The sequence below is a fragment of the Equus asinus genome, chromosome 8 (assembly GCF_041296235.1).
Source record: "Equus asinus isolate D_3611 breed Donkey chromosome 8, EquAss-T2T_v2, whole genome shotgun sequence".
Taxonomy (NCBI): domain Eukaryota; kingdom Metazoa; phylum Chordata; class Mammalia; order Perissodactyla; family Equidae; genus Equus; species Equus asinus.
The window spans coordinates 49,623,697-49,650,422 of NC_091797.1; the positions used below are offsets into that span (position 1 = coordinate 49,623,697).

Below are 26,726 nucleotides of genomic sequence, written 5' to 3' on the forward strand. Positions count from 1 at the left end.
TCAGAAAGTGAATGAGGGAGCATAAGAAGAGAACATTTCCAATCCTTATGTCCCAAATGGAAAGGATTAGGTATTTTGAACAGATTCTAATTTACATTTGATCTATAACTTAATTAGAACAGGAAATTCACTTCTAAACGGCAGAGTTAACGTTTTCAATATTTGTGTTAAAATAAGTTGAGACAAAATGTCCGTTCTAATTAGCTTTCACAGAAATGTTAAATGGCCTTCAATGCTCCTTTACCATTACCACTTCATCTTAGCGTCAGAGTGAATAAACAGACTTTGCATTGCAAAGATAAAAATATACGTCTTAATACTAATGTCAAAATGCTAAGAGTTGTAATTTTACATACATTTATTTTCAACTGATATTATTAGTGTTTGGTTTTATTTTTAAATTATTATCCTGTTCTGCTAAGGCCAAGACATCAAAAGGGAGTTCTTGTATCCTGATTGTGGTGATGGTTACATGAATCTATACAAACATTAAAATTCATAAAACTGAACACACATGAAAAAGTCAATTTTACTGTATTAATTTTAAAATAAAATAAAGAGGAAGACTAACTGTAAACTCTGTTGTGACTCAAACACTATATAATATAAAGAGGTACATGTTAAAACACTAATGTGTAATATACATATAATTGCCTTTTCTTCCATTTAGGAAAAAAAAGACTGAGTCTACTAAACACTAAAAGAACAAATCATAGCTGATCAATTTAATGGGGAAAATGCAGCCCAGTTAGATTGAGCATTCAGCTCAGACAATTCTATTGGCTTCTCTTAAACATGATATAAATAATTAAAGAATCCAATGGAAAGGCAGATGTTAAAGATTTATTTTAAAATATTTAACTCCCATTTATTTATGGTCTGATTACCCAAAATGAGGCTAACGTTAGATACCTTTTGCTTCATGTGTTAGGCGGTATACAGTAGGAAGAATGTTCTAGTGATTTAACTGCTCTAGGTAGAGTTGTTTAGTATGTAAAATGATGTGGCTAAGCAAGTATTCACTAAACAACAAACTATGTTTCTGGGACTGGGGGTACAAAGAAGACAATAACCTCCTCTAAACTGTGTAAACATGTAAACACATAACTGCCTCCTTTGATGATGGAGCACTGACTTATGTCAGGCACTCTGCTGAGCAGTTTATGTTGATCTCATCTGACCTCTCACTCTATGATGTAGGTATTTTTATTATTTCTGTGGTAGGCTGAACAACTATTTGCCAAATATTCTGGTTTCCCTCCCTGTGGGAGTGTTATAATCTCTTCCTAGTTAAACTCAGGAGTAGCTGTGTGACTTGCAATGGCCAATGAAACGTGGGCAGAAATGACAGGCACTATTTCTGGGCAGAAGCTTTAAAGCCAGTGGTTCTCTTTCCATTGCTTTGTGTCTTCTTTGATTTCTTTGAATGTTTTACAGTTTTCAGTGCACAGGTCTTTCACCTCTTTGGTTAAATTTACTCCTAGGTATTTTATTCTTTTTGTTGCGATTGTAAAATGAGACTATATTCTTATTTTTTCTTTGTGCTATTTTGTTGTTAGCGTATAGAAACGCAGCTGATTTTTATATGTTTATTTTATATCCTGTAACTTTACCGTATTCATTTATAATTTCTAATAGTCTTTTTATGGATTCTTTAGTGTTTTCTATATATAAAATCATGTCATATGCAAATCATGAGTTTTACTTCTTCCTTTCCAATTTGGATCCCTTTTTTTTCTTTTTCTTGCCTGATTGCTCTGTCTAGGACTTCCAATACTATGTTAAACAAGAGTGGCCAAAGTGGCATCCTTGTCTGGGTCTTGTTCTTAAAGTCATAGCTTTTGGTTTTTCACCATTGAGTATGATATTAGCTGTTGGTCTGTCATATATGGCCTTATTATGTTGAGGTACTTTCCTCCTATACTCATTTTATTCAGTTATTATCATAAATGGATGCTGTATATTGTTAAATGCTTTCTCTGCATCTACTGAGGTAATCATGTGATTTTTATCCCTCGTTTTGTTAATGTGGTATATTACGTTGACTGATTTGTGGATGTTGAACCATCCCTGCATCCCTGGGATAAATCCCACTTGATCATGGTGTATGATCTTTTTAATGTATTGTTGTATTCGATTTGCTAATGTCGTGTTGAGGATTTTTGCATTGATATTCATCAGTGGTATTGGCTTGTAACTTTCTTTTTTTGTGTTGTCCTTGTCTAGTTTTGGTATCAGGGTAATGCCAGCCTTGTAGAATGAGTTAGGAAGCTTCTCTTCCTCTTCAACTTTTTAGAAGAGTTTGAGAAGGAGAGGTAGTAAGTCTTATTTGATTGTTTGGTAGAATTCACCAGGGGAGCCCTCTGGTCCTGGACTTTTGTTTTTTAAGAAAAGCCAGTGGTTCTTTATGTCTCTCTTTCTCCCTCTTCTACAGTCTAAGTTGTGAAGTGGAGACACCTTGAACAGAGCTTTGGTGAATCCATAATGGATATGTAGCATTAGCAAAAACTACATGTTTGTTGTCATCATTGAAATTTTTGAGATTGTGAGGGCCTTGAACTGGCCACCCCAAGATATGTCTCTTTGGCATGATGATTATTTGAGGCTGGTTACTTTGCAGACAGGAAAGCAACTGAAAAGTAGAATTTATTTACCCTTTGGAAGAGACATTTACATTGTAAAGGAAATCTCCATCTGTAAAGATACCTCCCTTTCTGTACCAGGAAGAAGAAAGAGGATGACCTTATCTCTAGAAACTCTTAATCAATGCCAAAGGCAAGGACTTAAATCTGCATTTGTCTACTGTGCTTGTCTGGTAACCTCCTGTAACTGACTCCCCCCACCCCCAACATCCTCCTTTGTCTTTAGCTGGATAATGGTATTTAAGGTGGGGGCTTCAGCCATTTTGGCAAGTTGCTCAGCTTGCCTGAGCCTCTCCCATGTATACATGTTATAAAGCTTTGTTTAATTTTCTCTTGCTATTCTGTCTCATGTGAATTTAATTTGTTCTCCGGCCAGATGAACCCAGAGAGGGTAGAGGAAATGTCTTCCTCCCCTACAAGATCATTTGTTATACAGCATAACCTAATGCATCCTACTGGCACACTGTCATTTTATGGATGAAGAAAACTAACATTTGGAGATGTTCAAAATAAATGTATGTCCACAAGGAAGAGTACTAAGTGGAATAACTGGATTTGGAACCTAAGCCTGTCAGACTGCAAAGTCCTTTTTCTTAACCAATTTTCAATAAACACTGGAATAGAAGTATGTATCAATTACAAAGATAGAACATGAGAGGAAGAAATAAACCGTTATATTGGCAACAGAAGCTTTCACTCAAAATGGAGATCAATTTTGAACGATAAACAAAAGTTTTCCAGGCAAACTCCAACAGGTAACACATAACATGTCCCAGTGCCTTGAGATTCAAGGCTGTATATTTTGTAAAATAATTCAGTGACCTGTCAAATATGTTCTGCTTTTTTTAGTCTAAAAATATCAATTATATTTAAAAGTACACTTGGGAAAATAAAAAGTACACTAGGGGGCCACTTAATGATTCTCTACCTATTCACACTTTTCTGAAATCTAATAATTATAACATTCTTTGTTGAAATCATTTAAAGACAGAATTGTGTTCATTTGAGGGGTTGGGCTCACAGATTTTATGAGGCTGAACCTGTTACGTACTTTTAGAAAAAAGATGCATAAAGTAATTAGTGCACATAAAATAATGAAAACACATTGTTCTTTTAAAAATGAACATTTTCTCTATTATAAAAGTAACACAAATTCACTTTTGAGATTTTGGAAAACAGAAAAATAGAATGAGAAAAACTGATCATGGTTAAAATAGCTATTGTAAAAAGAAAAATTCATTACTCTTGCTATTATCTTGAAACAACTAAATTACAAAATTATATCTGTTACTATCTAGTTGGTTTAGAAAAAGTGAAATGATTTTCAAAGGGCAAAATATTAAGCTAATAATATTTCTTGACAGCGCAGCATTTGGTGTGAGCTCAATTTCTTCACAACTTAGCAGGGTCCAAATCAGCCAGACACTTATGCTCAAAGGGCTCATAATGCTTCCACATTAGCAGAACAGGGGAGAGAAATCTGAATATGAAAACACAAATAAAGAAGAATCAGAGATAAGAATCAGCAAAACATCGTAGAATCATTCCTGAAGAAGACATTACCTTTAGAGCAATGTAGTCCCTGGAGCTATGATGACACAGTGGAAAGAGTAGACAGACAGGAAAGAAATTTCTTTGTTGAAAAAGAACATAAAAAAGGAGAATGAAAGTAAAAGAAGGAAAGAGGGAAGGGCAATTTTTTTCCCACTCACAAATTTATTGTAATATAAAGGAATTCTTAGATGTCCATTAAGACTTTTAGTCTTAAAAACAGGAACCATAAGCAGTCATTTAACTGTAATGATTATTAGAAGAATGAAGAAAGCTCATAATACTATTAGTGGTACAGTAGTAGCAGTAGGAATAATAATAAAAATAATGATAGGAGTTAACATCCTTATGTGCTAGACACTGTGCTGATCACACTCATTATCTCATTTAAATTTCTGAACAAACCTAGGATGTAGTAGTTTTACTCAGTCTAATACTCAGAGAAATTAATCACCTTGCCCAAGGCACAATGTTGGAGCTGGAATGTAAACACAGTCATCCCAACACTTGAAGGGTAGCAGAATATGCCACCCCCAAATATGCCTATTAGGCATATGGGTTATTTTGAGCTAAAGGCCATTGAGAACCAGCAGACCCAGCAAAAGCTGTAAAAACAGGGCCCTCATTTTCCTTTTGTAAAGGAAATTTCTACCTATAAAGGAAATTTCCATTTGTAAATTTAGGGGGAAAAAAGACATTAAGATGGAAATTCTTATTAGGAAGAAGAGGGCTTTTAACAAGTCTTATCAAGGGTAAAGGCAAGACTTAAATCTACATGACAAACGTTACTAAACAATTCTTGTTCACCATACTTTCTCTGGTCATCTTCTCAGAACTTGTCTCCCCTGCTTTGAAGCCCCAAATCCCTTTTCCTTTGTTGTAGCATAAGACGGTATACAAACCCAAGTGCTAAATATCCCTCTGGGTTACTCATTGCTGGGTGTTTCCATGTGTACATGTGCGATGCACATATTAATAAACTTCTGTTTTTCTCTTGTTAATTTGTCTTTGGCCAGTCTAACGTACAGAACCCCACCTGGAGAATCTAAGGTGGGTAGAGGAAAAGATCTTTTCCTCCCCTACACACTACTCCATCAAGTGTGTCTCACAAGAGCATCCCTTCTGTGGATGGATCTGTGATCTTACCTAAACCTAAAACCATTCTTGAGGAACAACACAAACTAATTCACACGAAGATGTTAACAATAAATAATTTCTGGAACCAGGGTTGAAAAGAAGCAGTGGAGAGTACTCTCTCCAAAACAAGACATTAAAAAAATGTATCAGACAACTTAAATTTTGTAGTATGCAAGATCTCCTAATGTGGAATTTATTAGAAATGTGTGGATTTTTTTCAAATGTCTCCAAATGCATGAATTAAATGTGTCTCATTACATTGCTTGAAATTAGATGATAGATTAACAGGACTTTTGCAGTCTTTTGCTACTGAACAATATAGATTTTGAATAGAAACTGATAAGCAGGTATATATATTTCCACCTTGTTCCACTTTAATTGTTTTCACTTGGTAAAACTGGTTTCACTTTTCAGTTCTTTAATTGGAAGTGAAATTAAAGCATTTCCAGTTACTGCACAGTAGCTAGCTTGTCTAAGAAGACCTTGTCAGAATATCTTCTGAGATTCTAACCTGCTGGTTTTTTAAGCACTGTGGCTCTGAAGTGCCAAGATCAGAATGCTCATTTAGCATGTAAAGAAAGATCCAGAAAAACTTCCATTTGGTGAGCCAAACTTACTTTTTAAGAAGATTTGAGCTATTTTTCTAATGTTTTGTTATTTTTTAATCAAATGGAAGTTAAAATTTGATGCAATTAAAGTAGATTTCTTCAGTTGAAGAGGAAAATGTAGATTTTTATTTTCCTCCCTGCTGTCAAAGTCTGTGGCCTCTACAAATATAAAAATCTGAGGCACCTTTCTTGCAAGGTTCTGCCTAATGACAACAGAAGCAATCATTTGATGTATAAGTATTTTCACATCTTAAATTTTGCCATTTTTATAAGATTAAAGTATTTTTTTAAAAAGATGGTAGAGCAGGCTTTGAACTTCATCTTTCCAATGATCAAATGCGTTATAAATATATACCAATACATTATGTATACCTGCCTCCAGAACTGGATAAACATGGTTCTAAAAAAAATGATTACAGATATATAACGTACCATACTACACGTTAAGAATTTCCTTCTGCCTTAGGTGGAAAAATGACTTTCAAATCAAGTACTCTGTCTTTTTTAATATTCAAAGTTAGCGAGAGATTGGGAATATAGAAGACAGCTAGGAAAAGAAAGAACTATGTCAAAGATGAATCTAACAAAATTAGTAATAAGCTGAAGTGAACCAGGATAGAGGGTGCTGGTAATCATCAACTGTTTTCTATATGATGTTTCGATCATTTCTTTTGTCCTATCCTCACAGGACTCTAAATAATCACTCCATAGAATTACTCAATGAGCACAGTTCAAACGAGATATTTAGAAAGAACTGGGAATTATTTTGAAAGGAGTGTCCCTGAAAAAATGGTGTCAAGAAGTGGGAGAACACATTCCAGATGAAGAAATTTATCTCAAGTACAGAGGTTGCCCTGAGTAATATTAACATCTGACATGTCTTCAGGTGAGTGAAATGAAGAAAGGAAAATCCAACCTCTTGGGGGTTTAACATATTAAAACTAAAAACACCCAGATTGCAAATATCTCATTTGTTTTATTTTCTCCTTAATAGGCTACTGAATGACTTTCTACAATCACTGATTATATACAAGTAGTTTAAAAATGAACTCAGTATGGATGAATGGATAAAGAAGATGTGGTATATATATATTTATATATACACACTCACACACAGTGAAATACTCTTCAGCCATTAAAAAAGAAGGGAAGCCCACTGTGTGCAACAACCTGGATGAACCTTGAGGTTATTATGTTGACATAAGTCAGACAGAGAAAGATAAATACTGTATGATATCACTTACATGTGGACTAAAAAAACAAAACAAAAAACAAGCTCATAGATACAGAAAACATATCAATGGTTCCCAGAGGCGGGAGTTGGGGGTAGGTGAAACAGGTGGAAGGAGTCAAAAAGTACAAACTTCCGTTATAACATAACTAAGTCCTGGGGAAGTAACGTACAGCATGGCGACTAGAGTTAACAATACTGCATTGTACATTTGAAAGTTGCTAACAGAGTAGATCTTAAAAGTTCTCATCACAAGAAAAAAAATTTCTATGTGTGGTGAGGGATGTTAACTAGACTTCTTGTGGTGAACATTTTGCAATGTATACAAATACTGAATCATTATCTTGTACACCTGAAACTTTATAATGCTATGTCAATTATATCTCAATTAAAAAAAAAATGAACTCAGTATTTCCTTGCCAAAGCATTAGAACCTCTTCCTGCTTAGTTACAGAGGTTCAAAATCTGAATTTCTCACCCTCGTCCACTATACTCTATCAGTTGCTATGTGTTTTTTATACTACTCAAGCCCCAGAAGTCTCTGATATTTTGCCACATCTACCTCCTGGACATAACTTTGCATGGTCCAGGTCACACACTTCTTTCTTACAAACCATAGTGTAAGTGTGAGTCTTCAAATGGGCATAGGGAACTTCTGGAAGGAAGCAAACCAGCAGGTAAGGATCATCTGAAAATGAATCCATTTCTAGGTCTTCAAATTCCATTTGTACTCTTTCCTGAAACTGACTTGTCTGTGGTGAAGGCTTCCTGCTGGGGCTCCTTTCACACCTTCAGGTCGCCAACAATGGATTTGTGAACCTGTCTTTTCAAAGCAACCTAAAGAATTCCCATGTGTGCCACCCTCACCATCCATTACATTAGAGACTGCTTTTATAATAATTTTTTACATTTATGCTTAATACACTGTTTTGATGAATTGCGTACTAGTAAAAATTTAATCACAATTCAACAAAAAAAGTGTTTTTTAAATAAATACTTAAGGGGCTGGCCCAGTGGCGCAGCGATTAAGTTTGCATGTTCTGCTTCGGCAGCCCAGGGTTCGCTGGTTCGGATCCCAGGGGCAGACCTACGCACGGCTTGGTAAGCCACACTGTGGCAGGCACCCCACATATAAAGTAGAGGAAGATGGGGACACATGTTAGCTCAGGGCCAGTCTTCCTCAACAAAAAGATGAGGGTTGGAAGCAGATGTTAGCTCAGGGCTAATCTTGCTCAAACAAAACAAAACAAAAACTTCAGAGCCTCGTGGTCACAATAATGTTTTTATGTTTAATTTATACACATATTTTGTTATAGAAAAGGGCTGTAGAATGATCAATAGAAGACTTTCAAGCTTTAAAATATATTAGATAGAATTCCATAGAGGAAGTAGAAAGAAAATTCAAATTCCAGGAAAAAAAGGGGATGCTGTAAATTTCCTTATTTTTTATATTTCATTGAATACAAGGTCCATCCAAGTTGTCAAAAGTGACAGGATTGCCTTCTTTTTTATGGTTAAATAATATTTCATTGTACATATAGAAATACCACATTTTCTTCATCCATTCATTGGTCAATGGACATGTTACTTTTTATATGGGAGAATTTTTAAGGAACAGTTAACTAAAAATAATTTGTCATTATTTGAAAATATGAAAGACTAATTATGAGTATTACTCAATTATAGGAGTCCAAAATTAAAACCCTTTTTAAGATAAACAAGATGCATGGAGGTCAAATAACAAGGCAAATCAGTTGAAGAGCAGAGAATACTGCTCACACACTATGTTAGTGCCCCGACCTATCTTAATTCTCTTGTCAAAAACAGGAGATTTTCTAAACAAATAAAAACTCCAAATGCCTAAAAAAAAAAACAAAAAAATTCACTTTCACTAATCATTTTACTATTGATGTCTCTAAAACAACAATCAACAATAAAGTGATGATTAAATTCATTTTATTTTTTTACTGAACAACATAGAGAAATTCCCACAGTTCACTCCAAAAAGAATATACTCTATTTCATCACTCAGCAATAAAACTATTAACTTACAGCCCAAAGAGAATATGAAAACCTGGTAGCCAAATACAGCTCAACTTGATAGTTATCTGTAAGTCTAACCTAACATCTGTTTCTTAATTATCTTTTCCCAAAGTATTTTGCATTACTAGATATAATTATATCTTCTGCAGTAAGAAAAAGTACAGTATAAGGCCTCCTTTAGTCCCATCTGTATGTAATAAAGGAATCAAATTTTGAAATGGAAGACTGTGAAAGGAAACTTCTACCTTTAATCATAACAGAAACAAAAACAGCTGATTGCCCTTTTTCCTGCACTGTGGCACCTACTAATAACGGTAAGAAAAACACTAGCCACATGTGCAACTCTGAATCAGTGTGGGATCTGAAGAGCCACAGACTGGCTGAATCTGTTTCAAGCTGACTTTACAAAACCAAGTCCAAAGCTGAACCTTTGCAACATTGTATGTGAAATGTCCTTTAGGATTCTGATTACGTAGTAGCTAGTAGCCACATATGTGATGTATTACAAAACCAAAGTAGGTGCCAGTAAAGTTTTTAGTGTTTTATTTGTTAAGAATATATGATTTAGGTTTAGTAAATCCCATATTGTCTCAGTAGTCTAAAATTTGAGATTCACTTCCATGACTTTGAGTCTGTAACTACTTATTTTCTCTTTCTTAAGTTAGTGGAAATTAATTTGTTACATAAGGAAATGAAATTATTAACTAACTTTAAGTGACTTATTAAAAAAGCATAGAATAAGGAAACCAAAAAGAACCTAAGAGATCATATGGACCAAACTTCTCTCCTACCACTACTACTTCCAGATGAAGACGTGAAGATTTAAAGAGGTTATGTGATTTGCCTAAGGTAACACAATTAAAATAGTGCTAGAATTAGGGTTAGAACCCAGGTCTTCAGATTTTCAGAAGAGTGTTCTCTTAAATATAACTCTTAAGAGTTGTATTTTATGATAGGTTTTATAATAAAATCTCTTTATTATAGATTTAACTACATTATACCAAAATGCCTTCTAACAGAATATGTGGCTCAATTATTCAATCTGCCATCATATAAATATATCTAACATAAATAAAACCTCCATAATTCTGAATTTTTCATTCTCTTGAAGGGGTATTACATCAACTACCCATTGAAAAAAACCAACTCACAACTAAACCCAAACACTTCCCCTTTTGGGGAAATATTATACTGGGTCATCTGCTGAAGGGTCCTTACTACTTCCTATACAAAAGTCTATTTAAGAGAACTGTGGCAACTTGTAGACATGGCTGGCAATTATAGTAAAGCCAAACATATGACTACCCTGTGACCCAGCAATTCCACTCCTAGGTATACCCAAGAGAAATGAATGCCTATGTCTACCAAAAGACAATTATAATAATGTTCATACAAGCTTTATCCACAATAACTGAAATCTGGAAATCATCCTAATGTTCAACAGGAGAATGGGTGAACAAACTGTGATATACTGACACAATGGAACACTTCAGAACAACAGAAAGAAACAAATTCCCAATACACAGAACCACATGGATGACTCTCACAGATATTCTGTTGAGCAAAAGACAAGACAGTAGCATTACAGCAGAAACTCACACCTCTATCTCTGCTCACAGTCACTAGTTACCTATGAGCCACTCCTCCCCCTACAACTTTTGGAAAGTCTCACACTTCCCCCATGAGTCCTGCTTCACTCCCTCACTAGATTGCTTTCTCCTTCCTTATGAGGATACTAGACTTCAGCTTGCTCTGTCAGTCATGAGATTTCTAATGAGAATATACTTAAAAAGTTGAAAACACCTGATATAAAAGATACTTTCATACAGGAAAATATACGACAAGATCTGAAATGTACTTTCAGATCTGATCATTGTTTTAAGGTAAAAATCCAAAATTCCCATACAACAACAACAATAACAGCTAATAACTACTGAGTACCTTTTCTGTATCAGGTACTGTTCTAAGCATTCTACATATAATAATTCATTGGTATAACAATGTTACTCTATTACAGGCTAAAACACTCTTAAATTTATACAGCATCCCATAAAGCACTGTTGATAGATTATTTAATATTCTTTGTACAGGGTAACTGCTGTTATGCTCCAGCTGATATCTGAAAACATCAACACCCAGAGAAATGTGAAAATTTGCCCAGTGCCCCACAGAAATCAGCAGCACATCGAAGACTACATCAGAGAATGGCCATGATATCAACTAGCAACACTCAGTTCTGTTTTCATGGACTCTCGTCGAGTTTTAAAATCAAGAATGCTTGCTTAAGACATGAGAACAGAGACCCATAAGATACACCACATTGAGGTCCAAGTATTAACTCTTCAATAACCCATGTTCCAAGCAAAAAATGCACTTGAAACTGAGGAAATGAATAGAGGTGAAGGTGGGCCAGGCTGGTGGTAAAGGCAAGAGGGACAGAAGTAGGTTATTATTTATTGTGCTTTCTTTTGAAAACTGCGTTCCAGAAATGGTAAGGACTTTCAGAAGGAAAGACAGGAAAAACAACTGATAGGCTTCCATTGATAAAACTGAGGGTACACAAAAGAACAGTAGCTGGTGCCCTGGGAGACTTATAAGGATCCACTAAGAGCATAGGGAGTGTCCCAAGCCTGGGGAGATTGGGAGCAAATGCCAGATGGGTGTGTCTGCGGCCACATGGAGCCAGTGACCAAAATGATCCCCAATCCCTCTGCACTCATGAGTGGGGAAGTGGAAGAGTCTGTCTGCAGAAAAATCATTCCTTGAATGACAGAGAGATCTTTGTGATACAGTTTTCTGCAAATTTCATTTTTGTACTGTATTATTTGCAATACAAAAAGCACATACAAGAGAGGAGGGCCATGCTATCCTAAAGAAACCCTTTTTTCTCAGGGTTTGGGTGGAGGATGCAAGTCAAGTAACTGATTCTGCATGTTCACTAAAGAAACAGAAAGCCCTGTGTCCCAAGCCTATTGGACACAGGGTTGTATAAATATGATACGACTGTTAAAGCAAGTGTTGAGATGATTATTTCACACCAAATACTAGATGATGAAATGGCAAAACAATTCTTTAAAATGCTATCTTGTTTTCTTTTAAGTCCTAGGTCAAATCAAATAAAATGAGTTTGAAAAGATTTCAGAAGGCTCAAAATTAGAGATGAGATAGAAAATTAAAAATCTATCTCATTCAGTTCAATCCCTTCAAAGTGGTGTTCCCTTTTCAGAGAGACTGAGATGTGAATGGAATGATCAAGATTCCACTAATTTGTCAGATTAATGACAAACTGATTGCGATGCAGGTCTTCCACTTCTGTGAAGATTTCAATACAGCCAGGACCCATTCAGTTAGAATAATAATAAATAAAAACATCATAAAGATATTTTAGCAAAAACGTTGGAAATAAAACTGAAGAACTTTAAAATCTGTGTTTACTTCCATGACAGTAAAACAAATTTCTGCAGATTTCAAAATAGCTCTTTAATTCCTAGAATTAAATATCCTCAAATATTTTCCAGTGCTTTATTGCAAATTCTGGAGTTTCCAGCTATTAATTACAAGTTTGATATCTTTTCAGTTTAGTAAAGGAGCATCAACAGCAAACATCTTTCTGATTAACAAATGCCTAATCAGAAGACTGAAGATGATGGAGCGTGGCACAATGAAGGGGACATCATATATCACGAAAACAAAGTATATTTATGAATCGAGACCAACGGCAGTTTCAACAACATAGAAGATGGTGATTGTGGAACTTGAATTACCTATGAGAACAGAAATAATGAAATAATATTTGCTATGGTTCTTAACAAAAGAATAAAAAAGAGGGCTGGCCCCGTGGCCGAGTGGTTAAGTTCGTGCACTCCGCTGCAGTGGCCCAGGGTTTCACTGGTGTGGATCCTGGGTGTGAACATGGCACCGCTCATCGGGCCATGTTGAGGCGGCGTCCCACATGCCACAACTAGAAGGCCCCACAACTAAGATGTGGGGGGATCTTCCCTCCCACAATCCCCACAATAAGATGTATTGGGGGGATTTGGGGAGACAAAGCAGAAAAAAAAAGATTGGCAACAGTTGTTAGCTCAGGTGCCAATCTTTAAAAAAAAGAATAAAAAAAAAAAAGAGGGAAGCCACCAATTATTATAGGCAGGATTCAGTGTATGTATGCCACATTGTTTTCTATGTGGTGCTGAGAGCTACAAGTATCTGAGGTACACATTTTAGTCTGTAAATCTTTGTGATTTCTGTAAGCGTGATGTTCATTACAGGCCACTGAAAGACTCAATTAATAGTGATCTTTTGCTGTCAATAACCTACTAATGTCATGAGCTCCTCCTCAAGAGGTTTACAAGGGCAGATGGCACCATAAGTGATTGATAGCACCTTTGACATGGAACACAAAAATTAAGCAAGAAAACTGACTCAACCCCACACACTAATGGTCTAAGAGATATAGAAGTGCCCCATTTCATGGCATAAATAATATTTACTGACATCAGCAGGAATAAAGGAGTAAAAACTTCTGAAAATCCTCTCCTCCATAAAAGCAATGAGGATACTGAAAAAATGGTCAGAATCAACGTGTTCAGAATTCTGGAAACTAACTAAAGGCTTGCAGTGATCTGGGGAGCATTGATTCAAGAAAAAACGAATGAATCTTGATAAGAACAGCAAGTATGCAACATTATAAATCTGCTCTTTTCTCACCTCCCATTCCCCAGCTCTATGGTAGCCTTGAAAACCAAGTGCCTTCAATCATGGTGAAAACCAGCAGCCTGGCAGCCACTGGAGGGGGAAAAAGAGGGTTGGAGCTCCTTCAAAGCCTCATTCCCAGAAAATTATCACTATTTGACCTGTCTGGTAGGTTCCCTGAAAGACACCACTCACAAGGCTTGCTTATTTAACCTGATCTGGCACTCACCCAGTGAGAATAGCCTTTTTCCTAGCAGTATTTGTCAAAAATAATTAGCTCAACTGTTTTACATCATGGCTGCCCAAGGCTGTGAAGAACAGGGCCAACAATAAGCAAACCATGAAGCTTAAAAGGAAAAGCTAGGGAATATAATGTTTAGAAGGGGCTTTCAAAAACACCAACATATTCCGGGGAATGAAGAAGGCCATGTGCAGGCATAGGGCTGTGTGCATGTCCAGTCTGTGCTCTGTAAAGACCTGAGAAAGTCCTCAGCTCTCATCTCTGGCTAAACGTGAGGTTTTACACAAGCAGGAAGTGAATGCAAAGATGGAGTTGTAAGCAATCTGACTGAGCATTGAAGGCATGCTCCAATATGCACATAGGGCTCCTCTGCAAAGAGTGAGAGACTCAATGTTTCCAGGAACTTAAGGAAATCTCTATCAAATCATTAGCTGACCACTACGCCAACTGCGTAGGGACTTCACTGGCCACACATAACAAAGAGTACAGACTTTACAGAATTAATTGAGAAAAGTCACTAAATAAACAACAACAGCAAACCCTGGGGAGGGAGGAGTATTTGACTTCCAGAACTGCTACTTTATATTTAAATGTATACTGAGGCCGGCCCGGTGGCACAGCAGTTAAGTTCACATGTTCCGCTTTGGCAGCCCGGGTTTTGCTGGTTTGGATCCAAGGTGCGGACATGGCACCGCTTGGCAAGCCATGCTGTGGTAAGCATCCCACATATAAAGTAGAGGAAGATGGGCACGGATGTTAGCTCAGGGCCAGTCTTCCTCAGCAAAAAGAGGAGGATTGGCAGCAGACGTTAGCTCAGGGCTAATCTTCCTCAAAAAACAAAAACAAAATGTATGCTTAAATGTCTAGTTTTCAAAAAAACCAAAAATTATAAAACATGCACAACACACACACAGACAAAAATATGGCTCACACACGGGAAAAAAAGCAGTCAACAGAAACTGTCCCAGAAAAAGCCCAGATATTGAACTTACTAGACAAAGACTTTAAACCAATACTTTAAATATGTTCCAAGAAGTAAAGACAACCATGTTTAAAGAACTAAAGGAAAGTATGAGAATGATATCTCACCAAATAAAGAATATCAATAATGAGATAGAAATGGTAAAAAAAACCCCAAAACAAATTCTTGGGGACGGCCCCGTGGCTGAGTGGTTAAGTTCGTGCACTCTGCTTCGGTGGCCCAGGGTTGCACCGGTTTGAATCCTGGGTGTAGACCTGGCACCGCTCATCAAGCCATGCTGAGGTGGCGTCCCACATGCTACAACTAGAAGGACTCCCAACTAAAAATACACAACTATGTACTGGGGGTCTTTGGGAGAAAAAGGAAAAATAAAATCTTAGAAAAATAACAAACAGAAATTCTGGCATGACAAGCACTAGAATTGAAATAAACAATGCACTAGGGGGGCTCAGCAGGAGATCTGAGCAGACTGAAGAAAGAATTAGCAAACTTGAATACAGGTCAACTGAGATTACTTGGTTTGAGGAACAGAAAGATAAAAGCATGAATAAAAATTAACAGAGCCTCAGAAATCTGCGGGACAGCATCAGGCCTATCAACACACACGTCATGTGAATTCTAGCAGAGGAAAGAAAAAGTCAGAAAGAATATTTGAAGAAACAAAGAAAACTCCCAAATTTGAAGATTAATCCAGACATCCTAGAAGCTCTACAAACTGTAAACAGGATAAACTCAAAGAGCTCTATAAGTAGATCCCTCACAATCAAACTTTTGAAAGACGAAGAGAGAATCTTGATAGCAGCAAGAAAAGCAACTTACCATGTATAAGAAATCCTCAATAAGATTAACAGTTGATTTCTCATCAGAAATCAGATGCCAGAAAGCAGGGGGATGACATACTCCAAGTGCTGAAGAAAAGACTATTAACCAAGAATTTTACATCTAGAGAAGCCATCCTTCAAAAATGAAGAAAAAATTAGGATATTCTCAGATTAAAAAAACTAAGAGAACGTGTTGCTAGCAGAGCTGTTAGAAATACTAAACAATGTCTTCCAGGTTGACGTGAAAGGATACTAGACAATAACTTCAATCCACATGAAGAAATAAACAACACCAGCAAAGGTAACTATAAATGACAGTATAAACGTGGTTTCTGTTTGTAACTCTTGTCTTTATCTTATCTAATTTAAAAGACAACTGCATAAAGCACTACAAATTATAAATGCTGATGGGTATACACTGTACAAAGATATAATTTGTGTGACAAAAAACAGCATAAAGAAGGGGAGAGGGAATTGGGCTATACATAGGAGTAAAGTATTTGTATACTACTGTAAAGTTGGTATTAATCCAAACTCGATTGTTATAAATTAAGATATTACTTGTAATCCCTAAGGCAACCACTAAGAATATAACTAAAAATATACATATAATAAAAGAAACAACAAGGGAATTAAAACAGCACACTAGAGAATATCTGTTTACCACAAAAGAGGGCTGTGTGGGTTGAATTGTGTCTCACAAAACGATATATTGAAGGCCTAAGCCCTGGTACCTGCAAATATGATCTTAGTCGGAAACAGTCTTTACAGAGGTAACCGAGTTAAATGAGGTCATGGTGAATCAAGGTGAGCCCTGATCCACTGACTGGTGTCCTTGTATGAAGAGGAAATTTGGACGCAGAGACAGAGAGAGAGAGGAACACCATGTGAAGACTGAAGCAGAGAGTGTGGTTATGCGTCTACCAGCCAAGCAATGCCAAGACTGCCAGTAACCACTAGAAGCTAGGAGAGAGGCCTGGAACAGACTATCCCTCAGAAGGGAACGAACCCTGCCAACACTTTGATTTTGGACCTTTGGCCTCCAAACCCGTGAGAGAATAAATTTCTGTTATTTTAAGCCACCTGACCTGTGGCACTTTGTTACAGCAACCTTAGGAAACTAACACAAAGGCAGGAATAGAGGAATAGAGGAACAAAAAATAACAAGGATCTGTTGAATGGGAAAAACGAAGGCTGAAAATACAGTAGCAAATTAATTGATTAATGTCTAAAATTTCAACTGATCAGAATGTAGGCTGATATTCCATTGACATTGCATAATAAAAGCTGATATAAAGCTTTCTTTTTATATACATTTTAACATGTGACTAGGAAGGTTACATCTTTAGAGACAGACTTAGCCACAATATTTTCTGTAATCAAACGTTCTTTTATATGAGGCAAACTTTCCAGTGCTTTTTAAAAACAGACAAAAATACATGGTATAAAAAAGAAAGAGAAGAGATTCCCCCCTAAACTAATGAACAATTGGAGAACTTTCAACATTAACCAATTTGATTCTCTCTGGCCCACGTGCAGCATCCTCTGATACTAAAAATGATCTATTACTCATAGACCATTCACTGCCATTATAATCTATTTGCTAGTTCTGCTAAAACACATGGAAATAAAAGGGTTTTTAATAATAATAAACCCTTACATTTCCAATTTTGGAAACAATCACTATTTACTGTCAAATGCCATTAAAGAATTTTGAACTTAAATTTTGAAAGCTTAACATTTTCATGTGGATTATTTTTGTGGTAGGTAAAGGAAGATGTGGGAAAAAGAACAGATGCATACTGTACCTAAAAACAAAACGCAATTTAGTAGATTAGAAATGAATAGAAGCAAAATAAGGAAGTGCACTTTGCTTTCTGAAAAATATGCACAATGTCCCTCAACTATTCTATGAACCATTAACTTCGTTACTAACCTTTCTGTTCTACACCATGAATCACCTGAAAATTCCATTACCCACCTGATATAAAATATGAGGATTTCATTTTACTAAGTGCTGAATTAGCAAGTGCCTACGGCAGGCTTTCATAGGCTATCAGAGCAAAGAAATCGATACAGAAACGATCTTAGAACCAAAAGTATAAACGAAAGTACGCTGATTGCCTTATGTGTTAGCTGTTCTCCATGCTTATGAAGGAAAGTCAAAGGCAGCTTTTCTCAATGGTTTGAGCATAACTGACTTCCTAAATTAATGAGGAAGATAAAGCCCACAGATGGTGTATTGTGGAGTTTGAACTATACTAATTTTGACAGGTGACATGGAAGCCTTCTCAGCTACTCCTGTGAAATTAAGGATTCAGGGGAATGGCAATGTGAAATGCTTTTAAGATGCAAATTAAACTATATCCATATCTAATGCCCTCTTTTAAAAACTGAAATATATACTAGAATGCTAAAAAGATAAAATAGGAATCTTTGTATGCCACAATTGAAATAGGTAAAGTTCCAGGCTGCTCAAGTATTCTAGAATTTTATATAAATATACTTTATATATACTTTTTTTTGTTAGAGGATATATATACACAGAGAGACACAGTTCCAGATATTTGGCTATGACATCAGCTTCTTTATAAAGCATTTGCTGAGGCCTTTTCACTCATCATCTTAACACACGTTTTATCCCTATGTTCTTTTCCTCCCAGGAAAATGATCATCTCTTTTGGGAATGAATATCCATATGCCACTGCATTTCAGGAGCAATATGCAATAAGTTAGGCCAATGACAAGAGAAAAAAATGATGAGATTAGTGGTTGAGAAGTTTGGATAGTTTTTACCACAAAGTGGACTACAGCATTTTATGGTAACCAAAAACGATTTGACCACTTATATTCCCCACACTGAGTCTAGACTCCCACGCACGCTATCCGGTAATTTAGAAACTGGAGAGCAGCAGTGAAGCCCACAGGGTAGGCCTCTGTATAAATTACTGATGGCAATATAAATAGAATTTTTAAAAAGGCATTTTCCATTGTGCTCCCCATGAAGACAGAGGTACTCAATATTTTCTACACGAGAAACATTCAACCACAAAATAGTTCATTTTTCCATGAAAACATACCTGGGATGATAAGCATAAAATAAAGTTCCTAATGAAACCATTTGAGCCAGTGGCTGTGAGGGCAGGAACAAAGAGTAATCTGTTCTGAGATCGAGTCTATTTATGAGTTCATTTCTTTTTTGGGTCCTAATGTAATCATGAGCCTTAATCATCCAGACTGAATATTACAAACTGAGGCTTAGTAGTAGGAAGCAATAAGCTATGTAAATTTTTCTGAGTGGGTGCTGAGTTCAAGAAAAGCTTAGGCTTCTTGGGCCTGGCTGGAGTCGGGAGCTAAAGCCTGCTCAAGGGAACAAGTGAGGATCACAGGAATGAATGGGCTGAGACAGAAGTATGGGCAGAGATGCAGGTGTTTTAGTAGAAGGGCCTGCCTGAAGCTTTGATGATGCTCAGATCTAGATCCACTGGGGAAGCTGCAGAGTTGGAATGTGGGCTGGAGCCTGCAATCACGCTTATATGGAACAGTATTTCAATTTCCCTTTATATCAGAAGCGGGCAAGTCATTCGGCAAACACCATCTTCCCCTCTAGAGGGGCCGCTCCCAGCTCTCAGAATTAGGCTCCTGGGAAAGCCTGATAGACCTTTTATTATGGATATAAATCTTTTTATTATTTGATGAGGGTTTTCTCTCCCCAAATTTTCAGACAGGCACAAAACTTTGGTTGCCAGTTTCAGGAGTTTCACTGACTGCTTGAAATCTACTCATGAATGCCAGGTTAAGAATGAAGTAAAGTGCTGATGATCATAATTGGCAAGAAACTGGGTGGGAACAGTCAGATCAAACCACACAGTGACATGTCTGAAAAGCTATATGTGGATGATGGAAATAAAGGATTTCTCCTTTCCATTTTCTAGCTCAAAATAAATCATCTACCATGTCCTTCTATTCATCAAAAGGGGGAAAACTTTTGTATATAACAGCACAAAATCTATTTGCATATTTTTCTGTTTTTCTGGAAAGTATAAGCCCCAAGGATAAAAAAATTTTAAAGACCCCATGTGAACTGCTGAGTTCAGTTTGGAAATTTTGTATTCCTTTGACAAAACAAGCACAGCAGGTACTAAATTTGCTATTATTTTGAAACTATGAGGCATTTTTAAAAAGTCTGCCAAGCCAAGCATACTATTAATATTCATAAATTACCATGCAAAAGTCCTTTACAGATATCTACTGTCTTTTACCAGATAAATTAATTTTGTTAAATATACAATTAGGTTAGTATATAAGGTCATTTAACTAGAAGTAAACATACAAAAATCAAGGGTAGTGGGAAACTCATTTATTGTAGTGATTACAAGATTTCCCAACCAGAAACAGATAAAGCATTTAAAATATCACTATTTACAACTAACCATACATAATACAACATATATAATATATATAACATAAATACACTAAATGTAAATCTTGTTAAAATTCAAGCTAAATAAAATATACTATAATATCAATGTGAATATTAGTGCCAATATTTTTTGGCAATATTTTACAGAATAATATAAATTTAAAAATAAATAATTTGCTTTATTCATAATTTAAAGGTAGGAAAATCCTTAATACTACGCATTTGCCCTCCAGTTCAATCAACTTGCCCTCCCTGGACCAGGCTGTAAGTAATACACTAAAATTCGGATACAATTTTAAGGCATACAGGACTCTTAAAGGGAGAGATAACAGCTATTTTAAATTATTCATAACACAGGGAGAGCCAGAATAGTTTAGATAAATAAAATCCACAGATACTTCCCATATCTCTTACTGGTCAATACCTTTAATATCTTTTCCCTACCAGCCAACCCATAAAACTAAAAACAAGACAAATTGCCTGATTTTAATTTCTCTTCCTTGACCATTCATTCACTGCTGACTTCTCTGATTGGGATTATAAAAAAGCTAAGCAGCAGGAAGAAGAAAGAAGTTAAGAGCCTAGACAATCTACAAATTCAGTAATCATACAATGAGCCCATTTGCTCTAGGCAGTCCTAAAGATACTACCTATCACGATGATATTTTAGCAGGGCAAATAAATAAAACACATCCTTTATATGGATTTTCCCCCATCATCCAGTGCATCTTCAAAGACGTGTGACTCATAAGAGAGAAAGACATATGACAACCATCCACAAACTCTTCTAAAACTAGATGCTCAGCACAGACATGAAGATATTGCAACATATATGAGACATGAAGTCAAGGAACAGCTAAACTTAGAGCTCTCACATCATTCTATACGCATTTATTAAGTGTGTGTTATCACAGGCACTGAACTGCAAAGATGAATAAGACAGCCTCTCCCTAAAGATAACAGTTTTGTTAGATTTACATGCAAATAAGTAATCATGGTGCACCATGAGTGTTGACAGAGATTCTGAACAGAGTCTGACAAAGCATGGAAGGAATCTACAAAGTATCTGGGAAGGCTTTGTGGAAGATGCGGTACAATAAAAAGCATGTTAGAGTCAGACAAGATTAGAACCAGTTTAACGGCTAACTAGCTTTGTGATTTGGCCAATTATTTAACCCTTCTAAGACTTGGCTTCTCAATCAATAAAACGAGGATAATCACATCTATATAGCCTAGCTTGAGGTAAGAAGGAAAAGAGATAATGTGTATAAAGCAATCAGCATCGTTTCTTGCAAATAAGTGCCTGATAAATTCTACTGATATTATGATGATGATGATGATGATGACGATGACGATGCAATCTTGAAAAAAAGTTACCAGTGATTTCTGGCGCCCGCTTAGCAGTAGCTCTTGTATCAGTGTCACTGGCCTCATTAAGCCTTGTTGGGTTCATGTGTATTATGTTCAGTCTGAATTAATACCTTAGCTGTAGGCTACCTACAATTAAGAAGGCAAAACTAAGCAATGTAAGTTTCACAGGTGATCAAATTCACAAGCTGCTCCACTTTCTGTAAGGTCAGAGTTCATCAAAAAGGAATATGTTAGGGTTATTACCTTAGCGAGATTAATAGGAAAGCAAAAACACAGGGAAAACATCTCTTACGTGTCTCTATGGGGGCAATATATTAGTGAACACATGAAGTAGCAGATATTAGTACATCTGATTACTCATTATGACCAACTGTCATCACATGGTAAGTATCGAATAGGAAAAAATTAAAGTAAAAATTTCAGGAGTATGAAATGATAAAAAAGATACGGGCTATATAGAAGGCAACCTAAGGGTACCAAAGGAACCAGAGAATGGGGATATAATGGAAGAAGCATCTTAAGAACCTGTATGTCATGCTAAAGAGCTTACCGTTTATCCTATGGGTAACGGAGAGGCATTGCAGACTTTAAGATGAGGTAAAATGTTTTTTAATCTATTGTTTTTATCTCATATCCAAATTTAGTAAGTATTGCATGAGCTCATAATTATGTTTCTTCAATGTCAGGATATTTTTCATATATATATTTGAAATATCCCTTTGTCAGCTATATCAACATTTAAAATGAATCACATACTGTTTTTCTAAGGCAGGTGATAAAAAGAGCGTTTGTAGATATTCCAAACAGACACTGGACTAATTGCCTGCCTGTTAGGGATTAAGAATCCTTCCTCCCCTCCTTCTAGTCACCACACACTTATTTAATATCTACTGCATAAAGTGCCACACATAACACCAGATTCTTGATAAAACCTGAAAACTGCAGCCTATGTTAAGTATAATATGCATTTTCTATTCCTGTAGGGATCTAATAAAATGTATTATCAGGAGATCTATTTTTCCACACCATACTTTTAAGTAATGATAGAAACTTTGGTATTTTCCTTTAAATGATTTCCCCTTTAAACTGTTCAGTTAAAAAAAATACAGCTGGTAAGATGGTTTTTAAAAAAATCTCAAGAGACAGGTGAATGTGAAGTGGACAGAAGAAGAGGAAGGAAAACGGCCCAGGGAACTGCTCTATAATTAAAGTCTGTAGTGTGAAGCATCTTCCAGAGACACAAGAAGGCTGGATCCTATTGCACAGTTCTTAAGGGATCCTCACCGTGAGGGTATTAAAGCATCAGAGTAGTTATGTGAAGAGTGGGTTCTTTCTATCCCTATACCTTAAAAAATCACCACCTGTCATTCACTGGTGTTATTTTTTTTCTGTTTTCATCTTTTCTCCCGCTTTTATTTTCCTCTTCTTGGTGAACTCTCTTAAGCACTCTTTTAGATAAGTCAAGTAATTTCTGTGGAGTGGTTTCAGTGGAGTGAGAGGAAAATGGGGAAATACAGTGTGTCAGTGAGCAGCGGCTGAGGCTCATCAGGTTTCGGCTCCCTTCCCTAATGTCCTTTTTTTCACCCTGGGAAGCCAGTGAAGCCTCTGCAGCTTGGTTACTTTTCCTGTTACAGAAGGATATGTTTGTGAAACACTGCAAGCTCTGGGCTCCACCACCCAGAGGAGGCTAAGAAGACCCACCAAGGTGTGAAGGTCTTGTCAAAGGAACAAAGAAAGAATCTAAAAGCTCTTACTTCCAGATACTGAGAGTCTTTTATTGCTGCACACCTTCGCCTGTTTGTTTCATTTTGTTCTGTTTCCTTTGGATTGCTTTCTCCTTTGCTGTGGCACAACAGGACTAGATTACTCCCTGCTTAGGAGGTGCACAGGAATGCGTGGCTTTCTGTGGGACAAACTCTCACTCTTGAAGTTCATTTACTTGGGCATCTTCTGTTGCCTCTTATGGTGAGAATGTTAAGACTTCAAAGTTCAAGACTACAGAGCGAGCTCTACAATTTACTCTACAAAGAAGGCTCTTCCTTTGTTCACCCTTTTATTCACTCACTTATTAAGTCACTACTGGGCGGAGTCGATCCAGAGGTAGATACGACAAAGCCCTTGCCTCATGAAGACGACAATGTAGAGGGAAGGCCAACGTTATAGATATCTTACAGCAAGAATTTAAAAAAAGGTGATGTCATGACAATCAGAACTTAACACTCTAACCGCAGTCTATGAATTAAACATCTGGGGGTTTTCCAGGTAAAGTGTAAAAGCTATATTTAGCATATTCTGCTCATTTTTACAAGCTTTCCTGGAGTATCTATGCGGAGGTTAACAACTCTAGCTCTACTTTAGGTGCTGAACATTAGGATTTTCTATAAATGTGGCATTAATTTCTGCAATCTTGCAGTTAATTCAAGTGCTGAATTTATTCCAAGACATATTTAGCTAGTCATTTCAGAGCCAATATATGATTTTTTCCCCCCTTGGGTTTACTCCAGGTCTGAACTTCTCTGACTTTAGCTACTACGGTTCCCTTGATCCTTGATGAGATTTTTGTTTTCTCAATCCAAAGAAACTGGCATGTTATCTACTATATATTGGTAAGGCTGATTTCCCTTCCTACCCACCACGCATCTAGTGTATCTCTGGTCTTCATGATGTATGCCTCACATTTACTGCAAATATAGCAAGATGGCTACAGCTCTTAGCACATTGAGTTTTACACAGAATCACTTGCTTTTTCAAGTGTTGAGTCAAAAAGCTAAGCAGAAATTGACATGCCTGTGACTTATTTTTACATAGCAAATCATAATTGTCGCACACTGTCCAAAGTACCAAAGTTAACATATAAATCATAAACCTTTACTAAAAAGATCTGGTTAGGAAAATGTGAATAACAAAATTGAAACTGCTAAATTTCTTCATCACATATTTATAATTAACGATCAGATTGCTATCAGCTCTGTTTTCAGAATTTCTAAAATATATTGTTGATATTTGGGAGGCTTTTCAGCAACAACCTCTACAAGTATAGGCCTCAAATCAAACCAACAGAAACAATCTTTTAAATTTTTGAATATTAATTTGTATACGCATTAAATTTCAGCAACTATACTTGTTTTCAGGTTTTTGGGATGTTATTTTTCTGGACAAACTAACTGCAAAGAACAAACGATTAAAAATGTAAGTGACATGCTTCTATTCTTTGCACATGATGTTCCAACAGCACTTATTAGATTTCCTGTCCATAACTACGGGCCTATTATAATTATTTTATTTCTCAAATAAGAGTCATGGATCCTAGTATGTGCTTTTTCATTTAACTGGTTGCTCCCGTATCCCTATTCCTTGCTCATATTTATTGTGGCATTTGTCATCAGGTGCCACAGTTACTTGTACACAGCTATTTTTCTAGTTTAATAATAAGCTACTTGAGGGTAAGCATCCTGGTCCATGGAAGGTATAAAAATGAAACCAGGGATCTCACATTACCACACCTCCTTCTTTTTCCACAGTGATCACAAAAGAACCAAGTGGAAGAATACCAAGCTGTGTGTCTTTTTGATTCTACTTCACCTCTAACTATCCCCAAAGGGATGAAATTTAAATTCATCCTCAAACTTAACAGCACAGTACCCTTACCGATAGGGCTAAGAGTAGGTCAGATAATGTGATGTTCACTATTGGTTACAAAATTAATGCAACGTATTAGCAGTCCTGAATGGGACAAGGGTTCAAATGGAGGAAGTGAGGCAAATTTATGCAATGGAAAATTGAAGGGCTGAAAGAAGAAACAAAGAACTGTGACAAGATGCCAAGTACTGAAAAATCTAGGCAACAGTAATTAACGGTGGGGAAGCGAAAACAACATGCAGAGTGACAAAGGAGGGGATGCGAAATTCTTGATTCATTCGTGGTAAGATGGGGCCACAAAAAAACCATGAAAGTAGATTTAAATGAAGCTCATGTGATGATGCTGCGGCTGCCACATTGTCTGGATTGGTTCATGTCTGTGTCAGCATGGAAATGTGGTGCTTTCCTTACCTCCAGATGCTCTAAAATATAAGGCGGATTTGTCATGCCAAGCCTCAGCATTGCTCCCTCAGGAATCACTTCAACCAGTTTCCACAGCAGTGCAGGGAGACTGGTGCCAATATCTCTGCCATAAGCCCCTGTGTCTTCACTGGTCAACCATATCTCACAAACACCCTCTGTGAATCAAAGGAGATAATTAACAAATCTATTGCAGAGCTGTTTCCCTCATCATACAGCTGCTCACTCTTTTTAATGCTGTATTTCTCAACACTATTATGCAGGCGGTCTGGGTATTCAATTGCAGAGAAAAAGCAGCTTATCCCATGGCACTGGGTTATTAAGTTCATTTTATGAACACCAGAGAGTTACAACAATGCTGTAAATTATCAGTGCGTCCTATGGAGTGATTAACATTCACAGCCAATCAGTTCAACTGTGCTTCCTCCAAAACACTTTGATCAAGACTAAAGCTTCAGCTCATCACAGAGAATACCGATTTTATTGAACACCATAAGCCCAGGAACTGAAACAGTCACTCTATGGAATAGGTACTATGAGCGGTTAACTCACTAACCAGTCTGTCACCAACCCAAGGAAAAATGTCAAATGTAGTTAAGGTTTAACTTACAAATTATTAATTATAAGGTACCCATTTCTCCCCTAGTAACTATTCTATTTTTTGTCTTCTTTATTCACTTAAGAATACAGTATATTGTATTGCTGCATTCAAAGAAACTGGTTGCTGTATAAACTAAGTATTTGTGTTAGAAAACCTGTTTACTGAGCTTTTATCCTATTTTCCATCAATCAGACTTTCAGAAAATGTATGTATGTCTTGCTGTTGTTGTGTTATAAAGAATCATGATTTCAAATATTACAGCCTATAGCCACATCTTTCCAAAAATCGAAAGGAAATGCTTCTGGATAACATAGTACTATTTAA

At 36.5% G+C, this 26,726-nt stretch overlaps 1 protein-coding gene across 14 annotated transcripts in view; it reads right to left on the reverse strand.

Annotated features, from left to right (window-relative positions):
- CDKAL1 (CDK5 regulatory subunit associated protein 1 like 1) overlaps positions 1–26,726 on the reverse strand; it is a 612,104-nt gene that overhangs the window by 230,762 nt on the left and 354,616 nt on the right. For all 14 annotated transcript variants that reach the window (XM_070515582.1, XM_070515574.1, XM_070515583.1 and 11 more), the window contains one exon: positions 25,793–25,959. In XM_070515582.1, the coding sequence (XP_070371683.1) occupies positions 25,793–25,959 (167 nt within the window). The remainder of the gene's footprint in view (positions 1–25,792; positions 25,960–26,726) is intronic.